This window comes from Sphaerodactylus townsendi, linkage group LG03 (genome assembly GCF_021028975.2).
Source record: "Sphaerodactylus townsendi isolate TG3544 linkage group LG03, MPM_Stown_v2.3, whole genome shotgun sequence".
In the NCBI taxonomy this organism is placed as follows: domain Eukaryota; kingdom Metazoa; phylum Chordata; class Lepidosauria; order Squamata; family Sphaerodactylidae; genus Sphaerodactylus; species Sphaerodactylus townsendi.
Genome location: NC_059427.1, coordinates 34082523 through 34100563, shown reverse-complemented (window position 1 = coordinate 34100563; position 18041 = coordinate 34082523). Strand labels below are relative to the sequence as shown.

General features: G+C 43.1%; 1 protein-coding gene across 1 annotated transcript; it reads right to left on the bottom strand.

The window, feature by feature from the left end:
• Positions 1-839: 839 nt before the first annotated feature.
• ARL6IP5 (ADP ribosylation factor like GTPase 6 interacting protein 5) lies at positions 840-17252 on the bottom strand. Its single transcript, XM_048490658.1, has 3 exons — positions 17020-17252; positions 4304-4521; positions 840-2475 (listed from the first exon to the last, which is right to left on the bottom strand). Exons 1-3 carry the CDS (start codon positions 17193-17195, stop codon positions 2303-2305), a joined length of 567 nt encoding a protein of 188 aa, XP_048346615.1. The 5' UTR covers positions 17196-17252; the 3' UTR covers positions 840-2302.
• Positions 17253-18041: the final 789 nt, after the last annotated feature.

The window sequence follows — 18041 nt, the reverse complement described above, 5'->3', positions numbered from 1 at the left end:
CAATGAAAAGTATACATACACAATACACAAGGTTATAATAATTATAAGCATGACATCCCCCCTTTTTAGTGGCATTTGAGTACACAAGTCACACTTACTGGGATGGATCCTAGTGCACATTTTTGCAGAGGAAAAGAGATTAATTGCGTCAACCTTCTTGCCTCTTCCCTCTGCAGACATGACTTATCCCCTCACAGTTCATGGGACCCCTGACTCTCCAATCACAGCATTTGAGGGTGGAAGTGGCTGAGAAGTTCTTCCTTCATCAGAGATTTGATGAGATCCAAACTTTAGATTCTTCCATAATTTTTCAAAAAGGTATATCCAAGCAGTCGTGATCTTATTGCTTCACCATGAGAGAAATTACAATTCTAACTTGAAATTACACCCCGCCCCCCATTTTACAGGATATATGAGAATTTTGAACTTTTAGATTAGAACGAAGTCAGATACATCTTGTAAAGCCCAAAGACAGGGGTTATGATCGAGAAAGCTACTTGCGTTTCCACAGGTTGTTGCTAAGTGACCAGTTCCATTCCTCAGGCCTCCGGATCTCAATTCACAGAAAATAGTGCACCAATGAACAAGGAACGTTTAAGATGAAACTCTCCATTCTCGGGATAATGCAAACCAACACACAGGCAGTGGAGGTAAGATAAACCCCATGTCACTGTACTATCCCTGTCCGTTTAGAAGCCAAAATCCAAAGAGCACTTGTGTTGTGTTTGCCAGCCATGCGTGTCATTCCCATGAGTTGTCTGAGCTTCATTTGGCACATATCACTGGCCTGCAGAAAGCCTTCATTCTTAACAAGCATCACTAAAACAACGACAGCAATATTCTGAGTATTTAATCAATTTTATTCTTTGCCGTTTTTAATCTTTAAAAACTCTCACTATAGTGAAATACAGGCTAAATTAGTTGTTGCAAGAACTAGTCCATATAATTAACATAAGACAACATACAAATCAAGCCCGCCGCAAAGGCTTTTTGAAAAAAAAACAACAACCTTGGAATACATTGAAAATATATCCTCAACAAAATACTGTCCATGTTATAATTTATATATGGAATGAGGTGTTGCAACTCTCAGTTCTGGGGGAAGAAGAAAGCATTGCCCTAACCAGGCCTTAGAGGTTTCTCTTGTGTGGATATTTGCAAATAACAGTCTGGTCAGTGCATACATGCATCGGAAAAGAAAAGAAAAAAGAGGGTGGTGTTGCAGAACAAGGAACAATTTTTTTTTTTTTGCACACAAAACTCATGCCACTGGCTTTCAGGCAGAAAGTTAAAGATGCATGGAATATGCTGTAAGGGGTGGCTTCAAATGCCCCCTGCCACGTCTGTAGGGAAAAAAGCCAAGATACTCTCACTGCTACTATGATGTATGAACAACCAAATCTAGAGACACTGAGGAAGGTATTTCCAGTTCATTTATTCTGTAAAATATATCTATATAAACACATCAACAGTGATCAAAGCTTCCTAACAGCCATAATTCTATTAAATAGCAGATACTTAGCCTTGGCAGAGTTATTTTTAATTACCTACATGTCCCACTACATATATACTAAAGCATGTATGTTACAGTCAGATGTGGCATGCACAAAACAGCAGTCTTCTTGTTATTAACTCCTCCACCACCACCCCCTCCCCAACTGCTATAGATTCTGCAAAAGGTGTGCTGAAGGAATGTCTATTTGCAAGATGTTATCTATGCAGACTTGGAATTCTGGTGCAGAAAAAAAGTTGGTTTGTAAACAGGAGAAAGGTCTAGATTTGTCACAACTTCCAAAATTTTCCTTATGTGGCTAAATCATACGTCTCTCTCTCTCTCTCTCTCTCTCTCTCTACTTCCTCCCTCAATTTCTTTATTTGGAAACAGATCTTTAAAAAGGTCTATTGAAAATACATACTCGTTAGCCCTAGTAGTTTTGGATGTAGGCAAGAGTGCCTTTGTTAGTTTAAAAAGGGTCTATTTGCTTTTAGCACACTATCACATAAATGTCCACACTTCAGAAAAACACTAACGTACAGGAAAAGGGTTTTTTTTTAAGAGAAAAGTAGTCCTTCCTGTTATTTCCCTGAAAACAAGCAAGTGCTATGAACTACCAAAAGCATTTGTGCCCCATGCACTGTCGCATGTTATGTATAGGTTATAGTCTCCTCCCCACCCTGGTTGGAAGAGCTCTGAAGAGCTTGCGATTTGTTTTCTCTTTGTATTTCCTACCCCCACCTCCCCCAGTAAAGACTGAAAAATTAGCTTGGACAAGATCAACCAGTTTCCCCCATCAAAAGAACATTATTCCTTCACTTTGCCTAGGTAGTCAGCTAGTTTGTTAATGCTTCCTTCTTGTTGTTCAAGAAGATCCAGGACGACACCCATTGGAGTCTTCTTCAGCCCTACGTCTTCCATCTTATTTTCCAGTTTGTTCTTTATATTCCGAAGTCTCAAGGAAGCATGGATAAACATCACTGAAAGAGGGGGAAAAATATATTAGTGAATAGATACTGTCTGATAAATCCCTATTTTATTATCACAGTATCCCAGTGGTGGGATCCAAAAATTTTAGTAACAGGTTCCCATGGTGGTGGGATTCAAACTGTGGCGTAGCACCAATGGGGCTGGGTGGGGCATTCCGGGGCGGGGCTGTGGCAAGGACGCAGCCGCTGCGCTGGTCCTTGGGCAGGAAACGAATGCACGCAGGCGCAGGCTGCCACGCACGCTGGTGCACCTCCTGCTAGACTGCTTCAAGTTCTGCGCGCTACTGCTGAGAGGAGGGGCGTAACTAAGGTAAAAATCACGTGGCAAAATCACCAATTAGTAACCCCCTCTCGGCACACAAAAATAATTAGTAGCCTACTCTCGGGAACCTGTGAGAACCTGCTGGATCCCACCTCTGCAGTATCCCCAAAAGAACATATTGGGTCAAAGCCAGCTCAGCATTCTGGCCACCAGCATGGGGTCAGCCATATGTTTCATACATGACAGGATGGTAATTCAGAGGGGTTTGCATGATAGTCAGAGACATCATGGCTAATCAAGCACCAAAAGGACTACGTAATGTCCTGTCTTCTGGATTTACACCAAGAAGTAAAAGGGTCTTGCATTAATTTTTTAAAAACCAAATGTAAAATATCTGCATATCGGAAGCAGCTCACAACACAAATTCAAGTGCAGCAAGACATTTAGGATTTTCCCTGCAGTGGAATGACTGCAGCACTTAAAGTAATGCTTGAACACATAGCATAACACATTTTTAGTTTTTCTTCTTGCAGCTGGACACAGGCATGTACAGCCTAGCCCCAAGAGCAAGCCACGGGTTCAGCTAAAAAGCATAGTTATGAACAGAAAAGATAACGGACTACAGAAAGTGGCTTAACAAGCCTCATATCTGTTAACAAATAAAACAAAGTTTTAAAATCCCTCCAACGTAGGGCAGTCAACTCTTCATTAAGAAATTCCTGGAATTTTAGGGGTAGTTCTGGGGTGGGCTAGGTTTGGACCCCAGCAGGGTATAATGCCACAAAGTCCACCCTCCAGAGCAGTCATTTTCTCCAGGAGGCCTGATTAGCCTGGAGACAAGTTATAATTCTGGGAGAATTCCACATGGCATCCTACTCCAACAGTAAAAGTATCTCCAGGTTTTCTCAGTGTTGCTGTGGCTAATGTAAGAGTTTGCCGACTGGCACAATATGGCCAAAATTGTCAAGAAGGGAGGCGAAGAGAACAAAATCCCCACGGCTCAGGTTGAGCTGGGCCCCTGAGAAGCCATCAGTCTCATTTTGTCCTTCGCTGACAGCAAAGGAATATCCAGCATCAGCCCTGGCTGAGCCAACCATGGTTGAAGCCCTAAGAGTCTGCCTATGAATCAGCAGCCATTCACTTTACCCCACTGCCTGACCTGAAGCCACAGAATATGCTCTGCTGCAGCAACCGAGCCCTTTCTAGGTTCCATGGTTACGCAAAAGCTAAAATAAGATAACCTAGATTTGTTTTTCTGTGTTCTGTTCAGCAAGCCCCATGAATGCATGCCTTTCTCTGGTTTGCCTTACTGAGAGGCAACAATGAGGGAGAAAAAAAATCTCACTGAAGTTAGTGGAGTTTATTATGTCATTTCCTCCTTCTTCCATTCCTATTGTTTGTTCTTCTTTCCTTAAGTGGGGGTGGTAGAATAAAGAGAATCTTTCGCCAGGGACATGCGGTGCCTCTCCGCAACACCGAAAGCATCTTCCATTTCTAAAATAAGCAGCCTCCATCTTTACTCAGCGTTTGGAACGTGCATGCATAAGAGAAACTCACACAGCAGAGGAAACGTGATTCCAAACATGAACACCATGACGCCTCCGAAAAAGGATATCAGGAAATAGCTTGACAAAATGATGGTTATGACGAACGCAGCGGGATACTGCTTCTTAAACGTGCGGATAAACTGTTTGTTGTGAGACGCCCACACAAATCCTGTGAACACCAGGACTACCACAGCACCACCAAGGATCATGTTCAGTGGACTCAGAAATCTATAGACAGAGAAGGGAAATTTAAAAAAAACAGCAATTAGTGCAACAAACCCACTCGGTTTTGAGTTCAATATCATAACGTACTTTATAGCCTAATGCATTTTTTTTAAAAGCTCCCCCACATCCAACCAATGAATGGCTAAAAACTGCCTATTAAATACAGTTTTTCTTATCCACATTCACCAGCCCCCCCCCCCCCAGTTAATGCTGCTGTTTACATTAGTCTCTCTGCCAGAAGACTAGAAAATAGTCAGCATTATGCCTTTTAAAAAAATGAATCCAGAGGCAACATGGAAAACACAGACCAGTCAGCTTAACTTCCATTCCAGGTAAATAGGCATAAAGTGTTCAAAACAGAATTGTGAAACACGGAGCCTTGTTGAAGCAGAAATGGTGTGGCTTCTGAAAAGGGAAGATCTGCCTTACCATTCACTTAAGAGTGTCAACAAAGATGTAGACAAGGGCTACCCAGTACACACTGTTTGCTTAAACTTCCTGAAAGCACTTGACGGAGTGGCTTAAAAGACCTCTGAGTTAGTCATGAAACAGAATATGTCCTCTCAATAACCAGCAAGTAAATAAAGAAGAGGAAGCCAAGAATGGACAGCTTTCACAGTGGAAGGACAGTGTGGGTCCATTGGGCTTGGGGGCCTCCCTGCCATGAGTTGTAGAGATGACTGCTGGTGTAGTTGGCTTTAAACAGGAGTTGAACAGAGTTAAAGAAGACGTGTCCATTGCCAGCTGTTAGCCATGTTAGCCAGGAGGAGTCCTCATTGTCAAATGCTGGGGGGGATGTCAAGAGGTTATTTTTGTGAACCTTGTTTGTGGACTTTCATATGACATTTGACTGGTACTGTTGGGGAATAGCATGCAAAGATTAATAGAGCACTGGTTTCACCTAGGATGGCTACTTTTATGTTGCTCTGTTCAATTCTCTGTTTCTGAACCTCTAAAAGTCACCAGATGTATGAAATTTAAATAGAAAGAAATGTAATATATTATATTTAGACAAGATACATATATAAGTTCAGCTGACTTGAAGTTTAAATTCCAAAACATTAAGTCCGTATACCATAAAATGATGCACAGCTCCAGGGAGACCCATTCACTGAACATTATGTACCATTTCACTGAAATAGCTTCCCTAATGGAAAGGATTTAAAGGCAAAATCCTCTTGCAATTTAATTCAGCTACAGTAATTAGTCTCAAATCATCCTTGTCCATAATACTCTTGTGGCATCTGAACATGCAAAGGTTGAGATGGTTTCTTTATATGTGTTACTTTCTCCAAACTCCATAACACCAAATCGCAGAGAGGCTCAACTGTCACAGTTTTAAGCACATATGTAAGAAATCAGACCCAGAATTATCACTTCTGAAACTGTTGCTCATGCTGCGCTTGTTTGTGGTTTCCAGATTTCTTCTAGACTCAGGCATTATAGATTCTGAAATGGCTTTTTCAAAAAGCTGATCAGCTAAAGTATTAGTTGCAGAATATATTTAACTCTTCATCCTCTGAAGATGCCAGCCACACGTGCAGGCGAAACATCAGGACAGAATGCTGCTAGAACACGGCCATACAGCCCGGAAACCACACAGCACCCTATATTTAACTCCTTCCTTTCAAGGCTCATTCCGCACATACAGAATAATGCACTTTCAAACTGTGCGGAAGCTGTGCGGAATAGCCAAATCCACTTCAAACAGTTGTGAAAGTGGTTTGAAAACGCATTATTCTGCATGTGCGGAAGGGGCCCTAGAGAGAGCAAACGAGGGTGACACCACTATTACATCATTTTTTACTCAAGATAGTAAAAGAATATAACCAAGCTTGTGTGAACAAGTGTAAAGAGGTTTGGCTATTAAAGGGTACAGACACAGAGCAATAAGAGTGCGTTATCCTGAAAGTGCATCAGTCATATATTTTATTCTTCACATTCACATCCTGCCTTTCCTCCATGGAACTCAGGATGATGTACTTAGCAAAAAGCTTTATTGCCAGTGGTTTGGCTCACCAAGGGCAGAGAACACATTGAGCCTTTGCCCCCACAGGGCCAAACAGCTCACCAGTAAGTTATCAGCATTTAAAGTTGCCATTAATTTTCCACACAGAAAAATGACCCAGGAGGCCACAATACATATTTCACTAATTGACACTCGATGACCTGACTTGATAGCAGAAAGGTGAAGCATGAAGCTCGGCACAAGGGACACAAAAAAATACACCCCACCCTCAAGGCCTCCTTGAAATATACCTCTGAAAGTCCTTCAAGGAGCTGCATTTCACAAAGGGCACACTCCTATCACAATTCCTTATTCCTTTTGAACACAGGGAACTTTGGGGCAGATTTATTCCCGTTATCGCTTCACAATGAAGAGGGTACAACTTGGACTGATAACAGGAAAAAGTTTCCCCTTCCTTCACATCTTCAAGTTCATTCCCCACCTGTTCCCACTGCTCATCTGAGCTTCAGGGCGTCATATTAAAAATAAGTCAGATCCGCTTGCTGTTTGCAGCATCCTAGTCGCTCGTGGTTAGCCAAAGACTATATTTAGATCAAAGCTTCTTGAACATTCAGCCTGAACAGTAATTCCAGGCAGAAATCACTCCAGTGTCTGATTCACAAGATTACATGTGAGTGCTGAGAAAACTCTCACTTTCTAAAAATGATTGCGTCAATTATATTTTGGACTTCGTTATAGTCTGCACATCTTGTGCTTCACTGAGCCAAGCACAGTTCACAAGCCACGTGGTGACCTGCCACCAGCCACATAAGCCTGCCTGCCTCCCTGCCCATAGTGTATCCAGGCATCTATATGTATGAGTAATACCCAGAAGGCCATCGTAGAGATTGATGGGTTAGTTTCATCTTAGTTTGCCACAATCTGTACAGATCCCATTTAGTAACAGCCACTTAAATGAAAATAACCACAAACAACCCCTAACTAGACATGCCCCTCCAAAGTCAGTTGAACTTCCTGCCAAGAACTTCCTGGCAGTTGCGTTCAATGGGATTTGAGTGGTGGCAGGGAGCAACTGGGACCTCTGATGAGCTACAGGGGCCAGTATGTCACCTTCTCTCAAATGAAGCATCAAAAAATTCTCAAGAAGAGAAAAGCAACTAGTTACTTCGTGTTGTTCTCGTCATTCGCCACAGTGCACCTAAAGTTCTCCAAATTCCACACGGTCATTTGATACCACAGGTGGTGTCAGACGCAAGGTTAGTTACGGGATACGCTCTAAATATAGCTCTCATTAGCGAGATTTACTGGCTGCCTCAGTGTATGGACAAACACCCAGCACCATGGTAGCACGGTAGTAATTTGAGGTGGAAGTTACTTGGACAGCTTGAGAAGACAGAAGCTTGGGAAGAAGGTGATTAGCTCTTATTGCCTAGAACAGGTTACCGACTGGTGGCAGGGATAATCAGGGAGGTGTGAAGAACACAACATAAATAGATTGCTAACTGGAGGACTTCTGCCCTCTCTTTGATTATAACAAGGTGCCAGCTCTTGGGAAAATGCTACCAGCCGAAGAAACTGTGGGAGGTGAAAGAAGTGATCCTCGATTCCGTTTTTTTCTGTTGGGAGATTCCCCTTTGAGCAACCAACAGCAGAAAAAAGATGTGGAACAGACTGCAGTTGAAATTGTGCTTCCCTATCTCAATTTGTTTCGATTGAATAAAAGCCCAGCAGGGATCGAAAACCTTGGTCAGTAGGCAAAACAAGCAATTTTAGATTGGGAATAAGCACTTTTCTAGAAAAAAAGGACTTTGATACAGTCCTGTAGGAGGACAGTCTCTTGAGAAGAGAGAAAGAAAACATCTACAAAGAAAAAACAAAGTCCTAACAAAATAGGGTTCTGTTCGGCCAACAACAGGTAAGCTCCAACAACAGGTAAACAACGGGAGGTGGGGGTGGGATGTTGGATTCCCTCCGTAGTATTCCTCAAGGACATTCAAGCAATAGATTACCATTGCACGACATTAGCAAATGCATATTTCCAAACTATCACTGCCTGATAGTTTAATTTAAAAGTTAACCATAAGGACACAGGATACCTGGTTGTGCAGCCAAGAGGCAAGGAAAGTTGCCTCCTAAATTATGAAGGAACCTAGACTGAATTAATTAACACTGGAGGATGCCTCCATGATCACAGTTTCTAACATTTACTTTTGTTTTACAAATGCTAAGCTTTACAGGGCTGTACCAGGATCACCGAAAATCAGCTGTGACTTGACGATGCACACAGACACACTGATTTTGTGAAATAGTTGCCTCCTTGCAGTAGTGCCATGATAATATTTCCAAAATAATTACTTGTTACTAATGTGCTAGGGATAAATGTATACGGCAACAGAATAAATTACTACTGGCTGCACACAGCACTGATGAAAATTAAGTGATGAATATCTGAGGAAATATTGGAGAGAGAACTAGGACACTGGGGCTGATTCCGCATGGGCCAAAAACAGCAGTGCGAAAACGGTGTGAAAATGGTGTAAAAGGGTTTAAAATGGTGTAAAAGGGTTTATACTGTTTTCACAACATTTTCACACCACTGTTTTTGGCCCATGCGGAATCAGCCTGGGCGACAGGCATGTAACTAAAACCATATAAAGAACTGTCGCACAACTGGTGGTTTATTCCAAACTTAAGCTAACAGGCTCTTCCTGCATTCTGCACAACTTCCATATTTTGAAGAGAGATTCACAAGAAAGGCAAAAACTAAGGAGGGATCTAGTGGCACCTTCAAGAGTAACAACATTTTATTCCTCGTCACGCTTTTATGGACCTGCTGAGTGGCTCATCACTACGTACATAATTATGTAAAAGGCATGCTGCCAAACTCCAGGTGGGGCCTGGAGATCTCCTGAAATTGCAGCTGATTTCCAGACAATATAGATCAGTTTAGCTGGTGAAAATGGCTGCTCTGGAAGGCAGAGTCTATGGCACTTTACACTGCTGAGCCCCTCTCCTCCCCAAATCCTGTCCTCCCAAGACCCTACACCAGTGGTGGCGAACCTTTGGCACTCCAGATGTTATGGACTACAATTCCCATCAGCCCCTCCCAGAATGGCCACGGCCCTACACCAAATCTCCAGGAATTTCCCAACCCAGAGTTATCAACCCTTGTAGAAAGTACGAAAGAAAATATCAGGGCAGGGAGCCACGAAATAAAAGGGTAAAATGTAATCATGTAAAATTCAAATTTAATTTAGAAAAACTGAGAGACCGTTCACTGGCGTTGCTAAGCATTATAAGAATTTCTCACACAGCTGACTGAGGGGTATTTCTGAGGCGTGAATGTAAAGGAGGAAGAAAATGGGATTCGGATCAAATAGGACTGCTTGTAACACTGCTTTTTAAACTACAGGAAAAATCTTCAGAAACAAGAACACAAGACCTGCTGTAGCAGCACTATCCAGAGCCTTACAGTTCACTAGTGGTCTCGTAGTTAAAAAATCTTGCAGTGTTCAGTTTTGGGAAGTCCAAGCACTTTTGACACACGGCTGGTGCATACATTACATTAAAAACAGAAGTTTTACCTGAGAAATGCTATAATAACGCTAGGTACCCGATAAATACCTTTATCCTACCAGCTTTTCTGGCTAGCTCATACTAATGTTGTTTTAAAAGTATACAACACTGAAGCCATCCTTTCTGAAGGGGAAGTCAATCTGCACCTAATGATACCTGTAATTATTTTACAGAGAGAGAGAGTTTAGAGAGACTTTAAACTGAGAGCTGAGTTTGAGAGAGAGGGGGGAATGAGAGCGAGATAAGACTGGTTGATTCTAGATTGTGCCGGGGGGAGCTGAGCCAGACTGGAAGAAGGTGACAGGATTTCAGAGTGAAAGGACTGGGAGTGCCAAAGCTCTAGTCAGAGAGAGTTAAAGCTCTGTGTGAGCAGGGAAGAATGTGTTAGGGCTTCTGAGTGAAAAGACCCAGTGTTGAAAGAATTAGTTCATGCATCAGAGTGTATACAGAGGAAGTCAGAGCCTCAATAAACTGTTAGACAAAATAGAGATTCTGAAAGAACTATGAGAGAGAGAGAGAGAGAGAGAGAGAGAGAGAGAGAGAGAGAGAGAGAGAGAGAGAAGCTGTCAGAAAGTATCAAAGTGAATTTATATTGAGTGAAGTCCTCAAAATATTTCTTGCCTCAGTTTGATTTTTTATTTTATAAGTCTTTTGCTTGAGACCCTGAAGTTACCCATCAGTTATAAATAAAGTCTTACTTTGTTTGAAGAAACATTGGAATCCCAGCCTATTTTCCTTAGGACCACTTTGCCTTATAAACTCATACGTACTACCAAAAGGAGATAAAGGAGTTATTTGGAATTTATATTCCTAGTGGCAGCTACCATGTGTGGAAGAATTAAGGGAACAAATATTAGTTGGCACTTGTATATTTATTTATACAGAGAAAAAGAGTGGACATTGCATTTGGTGGCCATGAGTGGAAGGGTCATCACAATACCGTTGTCTCATTTAAATGAAAATCAAAAGAAAAAGTGTTGAACTAAAGAAAGTCTTTTTAGACTAGTATGTAGACTCACAATAACTGCAGATGCAGCATCAAATTGGCATCCACAGAACTTTAAGCACAATGGTGTGAAACAGGATATTACCTACAGCAGTTTTACACAGAACAACACTGTTGTGATTTGTGCTCTTTTTCTTCCACTTTCATCTATTGACAAAAGCCAATGAACTTGCTGATTTGTGCAAAGTACCACTCCTCACAAGCTGTTACCATAGCTCTTTCACTGGCAATCAATGCAAAATACACTATGCAGCCTACTCCCATATTCGTTTCATGAGAATCAACTCTGACTCCATTTGATGTGGTTAATTCCTGTTAAATTAGCACATCGCTACTACTTAGCCTGCCACCTCAATTCTCAAAGAATCGTAAGAGTTGGAAGGGGCCACACCAGTGGTGGGATCCAAAAATTTTAGTAACAGGTTCCCATGGTGGTGGGATTCAAACTGTGGCATAGTGCCAATGGGGCTGGGCGGGGCACGAAGGGGCGTGACTGGGCATTCCGGGGGCGGGGCATTCCTGGGTGGGGCTGTGGCAAGGACGCAGCCGCTGCGCCGGTCCTTGGGTGGGAAATGAATGCACACAGGCGCAGGCTGCCACGCACGCCGGTGCACCTCCTGCTAGACTGCTTCAAGTTCTGCGCGCTACTGCTGAGAGGAGGGGCATAACTAAGGCAAAAATCATGTGGCAAAATCACCAATTAGTAACCCCCTCTCGGCACACACAAATAATTAGTAACCTACTCTCGGGAACCTGTGAGAACCTGCTGGATCCCACCTCTGGGCCATACAGGCCATCTAGTCCAACACACTGCTCAATGTAGGATCAGACTAGAACATCCCTGACAAGTGTTTTCAAGCAGCAACTGGACAGACTACCAGTGAGGAGAAGCTCATGGCCTCCCTAGGCAGCTGTTTCCACTGATCAACATCTCTCATAGTAAAAAAAACCCATATCTCTAACATCCTGCTGGAACCTTTCCACCTGTAATTTAAACCCATTGCAAGTCCTATCCTCCGCTGCCAACAGGAACAGCTCCTGCCCTCCTCTGTGAGCCCTTCAAATATTTTAAGAGAGCAATTATGTCCCCCCACAACCTCCTCTTTTCCAGACTAAACATTTCCAAGTCCCTCAGCCTTTCCTCATAGGGCGTGGTCTCCAGGCCCCTGATAACTCTTGTTGCTCCCCTCTGCACCTGCTCTATTTTGTCCTTGTCCTTTTTGAAGTGAGGCCTCCAGAACTGCACACAGTAGTACAGATACAGTCTGACTAATGACATTTTGCATATTACGCCTCTGTTGATACATTCCAAGACTGCATCAGCCATTTTTTGCCCCTGAATCACACTGATTGCTCATATTTAACTTAAGGTCCACCCATACTCCACGATCTTGTTCGCACACATTGTTGCTCCTCTATTATGTGTGCTTCTCATGTTTGTAACCCAAATGTTTAACTTGGCACTTATTCTTGTTGAACTGCATCTTGTTCCCATCTGCCCACTTTTCCAGTATATTCAGATCTCACTAAACTCTGTCGTCCAGGGTGTTCGCTGTTTCTCCCAATTTAGCGTCACTTGCAAATATAATGAGCCGTCTCTCCAACCTCACTCCCATTGAGATCATTTACAAAAAATATTGAAAAGTACCAGGTCCAGAACCAAATCCTGTGGCCCCTCACTGGACATCTCCCGCCAGTCAGAAGAAATGCCATTAACATAAGAACATAAGAACAAGCTAGCTGAATCAGACCAGAGTCCATCTAGTCCAGCTCTCTGCTACTTGCAGTGGCCCACCAGGTGCCATTGGGAGCTCGCATGCAGGATGTGAAAGCAATGGCCTTCTGCGGCTGTTGCTCCTGAGCACCTGGTCTGTTAAGGCATTTGCAATCTCAGATCAAAGAAGATCAAGATTGGTAGCCATAAAACAACTTCTCTTTGGATACAGTTCCTAACCGCTTTCAGAATTATTAGTTTCTCTTTTTGCATGAAGGTCCCGTGCAGCTTCCTCTAGATCGAACCACTGGTCTTCCGTATCTCCTAATGAATATTGTAGCAAACTGTATCCCAGCTGGATTGCATATTTTACCCAACTGCACTGATTTTCTTCACACAAATGTTTTTGGGAAAACAAACAAAAACGCTATTCACTTGTATTTTAAACATTAGGAGTTTCTATGTTGCCTTTACTGAAGACAGTACTTTTCACAACATACTGTAATAGGGTAACTTAAAAATAAGAAGTAGCCATATGGATCCCTGATCACTGTTCAAAACATTGATGAGAGAGGCAGTTTGTTCGAATGGAATAAATAAGGATGGAGTGAAAAAAGAAACATGGTCAAGGAATGACGTTTGAAACGCAATCTGGACCTTGAGCAACATTTTTAGTATGGAACCATGGCAGCTCAACACCATCCTCTAAACCCGTGGTGGCGAACCAATGGCACTCCAGATGTTCAAGAACTACAATTCCCATCAGCCCCCTGCCAGCATGGCCAATTGGCCACACTGGCAGGGGCTGATGGGAATTGTAGTCCATGAACATCTGGAGTGCCATAGGTTTACCACCACTGCTCTAAATACTACAATTGTGCAGTTTTCATATTCCAATTCAGAGCTATTCACAAGAAGTGACAGAATGGCTCAGATCGTTGTCCCATTCTCTGCTAGACCCTGGATATACCATTGAATCAGCAGTCATCACTGCTATAGCACTGATGTTGGGGCCCCAAATTTTCATGGCTACCAAGTAGAGAACATATCACCTGCACCATAGCCTTCCTCACATTTCCCTACTACCTCAATTTATGGGACATGCTGCCAGAAGTACCTAGCCTCCAGGGACACTGGAACAGCCTGTTGTGTGATCTAACAGAACAGCAGTAATTATAAGAGCTGAATCAGCAGCCTTGACACAAGTAATCATACATACTAATAATAATTTTTTTAAAACAAACAAAATTAGACCAGTGACCTAAAATAATGGTTCTACACCCAGTAGCATCCCCTCAGCACCCAATTATTCAGAGAGGTTTACTGGTACGAGTAATGACTAATGATAACCAGCACGTGGATTTGAAGCATTTACTTTTAAGAAAACTTGTTTATTTCAATAAAATATCATCCCTTAAGCAAGCGTGTTTAGGACAAGGGCCCAAGCTGCACTGAATGTATTTCTCCCTTGAATGTTTTGTTTCTGCTTGTCTACTGGGCAGAGGTTTACAAAGTGTGTGTCTGAGTGTGTGCCCACCTCATCAAGCAGTGGCAGAGCTGTTCACATCCAACCCCAGAGTGGCATGAAAGGATAGACAGGACAGGTTGCACCTTCTGTGTTTCATGATGAAGTATGCAGCTATGTCGCTGTGCCTCCTGAAAACTGAGAATTCTAGCTACGCTTTTATGACGTTCTGCAGACAAAGAAGCTTCAAGTTGCTAAAGAGGCAGCATTTTTTTTACAGCTATTTCCATACAGATTGGTTATTGCATAGGTGGGTCAGGTCAACTTCTAAGCTAGCATGACATCACCAATCATGCTATTCGGCACTTAAATGCCATTACACCAGAACAGCTGATGATGATGCAGGAACCAGTCCGCAACCATTCAGTCAAAGTGAGGTTGCTTAAAGCGAGTCAACAACGTTATGTGCAGGAGATTTAGCATTGGTGAAAACTGCAATGGTAACTAATCTGTGTTTGGCCTTGGCAGGAAAAAAACCTCCCAGCCTGTGTTGAAAAGAAACAATCTGAGTTTCTTTCTTCCGGAAAGTTCTAATAAATCCATTGCTCATTTGATAATAACAGGCAAATTTTTTTTCAGAATGTGTGTTGGCTATTTCCTGCCAGTCCTTTGTAGTTCTCCACAGACAAGCATGATGACATTTTTAAATAACGCTAAAAGGGGAGCTAGCGTAGAGTAGTGGATAAGAGCGGTGGACTCTAATCTGGAGAACTAGGTTGGAATTCCCACTTCTCCACATGAAGCCTGTTGGGCGATTTTTGGGCTAGTCACAGTTCTCTCAGAACTCTCTCAGCTCATGAGGAAACATCAGGCAATGGAAACCTCTCTTAATGTCTCTTGCCTTGAAAACCCAACAGGCTCGCCGTAAGTCAGCTGTGAACTGACAGCACAAACACATATAAACATTTTGAAATACTTTTAGGGAACGTTTGTTGCCACTGACAAGAAGCCGGATCAAAAACAAATGAATGGGAGACCAGATTCTAGAACATTAACAGGGGAGGCATCCAGACAAGATTCCAGTCACAATGACTGTGCAGTGGGGTTGAGTCTGTGAAGACTCCAAGTTAGAAGCAGGCTGAGTCACTACCAGCACCAGTCAGAAGTCTTTTCAGCAAAACCTGCCACACAAGAGAAAGACTGAGTCATTACTAGCTCCACACTGCCGGGAGGACTTGCATACCACAAGAAGACTTGCCAGGAACTATTTTTTAAAGATGAAATACCACAGATGCAGTGGGAGAAACATGACTCATATAGAAAGTTACAGCTGAAGTCTGAGCACTGGTTCCATCTGTTTCCAGTTATGTCGAACACTGGGATTTTGTGCCCCAGTAATAGCTAGTCAACTATCTTAAAAACTGTCATGCTCACTCCTTAAACTAGGTAAGGCTGCATTTAGTGCCAGGCCTGAGGAGGGGGCTGGGTTTAAGCTATGCCTATCACAGTCCATTCAACAGCTGTGACTAGTACAAGCAGTTCATTTGACATTATGCGTGTGACTGATACCACCAATATAACAATAATTCAAATCCACGTTAGTGTCAAACACATATTGACTACTGTATTGCTTATCTTGTACAACAGGGATAAATTATGCATCAAAGCCACTAAGTGGCCTACAAATGCAAACAAATGTAAGATACACAAAAGGTGAGCAAGATGGAGGAGGCAGCAAAGACAGTCCTAACTGGAGCTTTTCTCTTGGGTTAGCTACATTTCACAGGAGGAAACTGGGTGGTGGTTGTTGTTATTGTTTTGCAAGACTGTATTATACTGTACAAGTGGAGATGAGTTTAAAAGCAGAGGCAATCAAAGCCGGGTTCAAAAGGAACATCTGAAACGGAAAGCCAACAATTGACCTGCTCCGCCACACCTAAACAAGGCAACCCTAATAGATGTCTTGGGTGGCAAATTAAAGGTAGATTCCTTAACAATAACAGACTGAATAAACAAGTAATCCTGCCAATAGAATATGCATGCATTTAGGATTAATCTCCAAGTATACAAAGACCTTTTATTTTTATAGCCTACTGCTGTTAAGACCATAACACAGCAAAAATGCCGCAGCCAGGGCTAGCCTGTTCTGTGCAGGCACATAACCACAGCTCCATGTGCTTCTGCTGAGCTTCAGAATCCATTTTTTGAGAAATCCGTTTTTTTGAGAAATGCATTCAAGGGACTAAGCAAAAGAGTTGACCTCGATCCTTTTTGGTAGAGAAGACCCGATCGGGCAGCCATGCTCAAGAAATCACGAGGAAGCCAAATTCAAAGCAATAACGCCTGCTTTATTCAGCCAGGAGTAGCAGTCTTCACTTGGGAGGAAGTGACACTTAAGCCACCGGGTGCTCTCCGAGTATACACACCGTTTACGACTACCGGATTTAGTTTTCGTTGCGATTGCTAGGTTTTCGTATAGCGTCTCGCCATCTTTAAAAAAATTCTGAAGACCAGAGGCTGCAGCAAGTGCGTACTCAACGCAAAAAATCAAAATAAAAAATCGCCACTATTTTGGTTAGAAAGGGGGGGGGGGGGATTTTTGCAAATGACAATTCCGTGCAGCAAAACAAGGCGGCCTCACCTATCTTAGGTTACAAGGACAAGTTTGCAAGTGACAGTCAGAAGGCCAAGTCGAACTGGGGGCGTCCAGGTGAACAAGGCCCCCCCCCCCCCCCGCCCATGACACTTAACTCCTTCCACCGTTTGCTTACCCCACGATAGAGATCACTGTCGCGGCCACCATCAGATAATTGGTCTGGTAATAGAGCAGATTGCTGACTACCCGGTTGTTCCATTTCGAAATGTCTTTGAAATCCGGCACGGAGAAGCGATCGTGGCCGGGAATGAAATCGTCCCAGGATCTCAACGGCGCCACTTGCACGTCCATCGCGCGCGCCTCTCCCGTCCGGAGCACCGCAGCGACCACAGCGCGTGAGCAGAAGGCGGAGTGAAAGAGTGGCCGGCCAACCAGCTGATTAGGATTGGTTGTATGGTTGCCAGCCCTCTTAGCGGAAAGGAACCGTTGCGGGAGGGCGTTTTATTTCCCCAGCCCTTCAAGGGATCGGTTAGGTTTCAGACATTTAGCCAATAAACCGACTCCGGATTTTTGATCAGTAGCCTTTATTGAAAGGCAACGAAGCACCCAGCTTCAGATAGTCAGTTCTGCCAGACCTGGCTTTTCCGAACCCCTTTATCCCCAACAAACCCTCCCTCCCGTTTTCCCAGAGAATGTGTGAAAATAGTTATTTTGGGGCTTAGGCGCCCCAAGGTCGGAGATAGGGACAGCCACTTGGCTGGCCTACCTCCGCAGGGCAATAGACATATCCTGTTTTCCCTGGGGAGTAACTCACCAGGGTCAGTCTAGTTATTTACATTCCTTGTTGAGCCATAAAGATGGAGAGAGAAAGGAATGGCCCATTACATTACATATAGCAGGCAGATTACATATATCTTGCAACAATTACACCGAAGTGAGGTTTCTGACAGGATCAGAGTCCAAGAGTTATTGGAGACCAACAACGATGATAGCTCAGTTACAACCTCTGAGTTATGTTACAATTGCTTCTTTTAAATGCTGAAACCAGCAATTCTTCGATTTGTCATCCTGTTCTAAGGACTGTCAGCTCTGGAGTGGGAAATTCATGGACTGGGAGTGGGAAAGGCAGAGTTTGGTGTAAGGAATTCCATAGAAGCAGAAATAAAAGGCTTTTTGGTGTAAAAGACCGTTTATTCA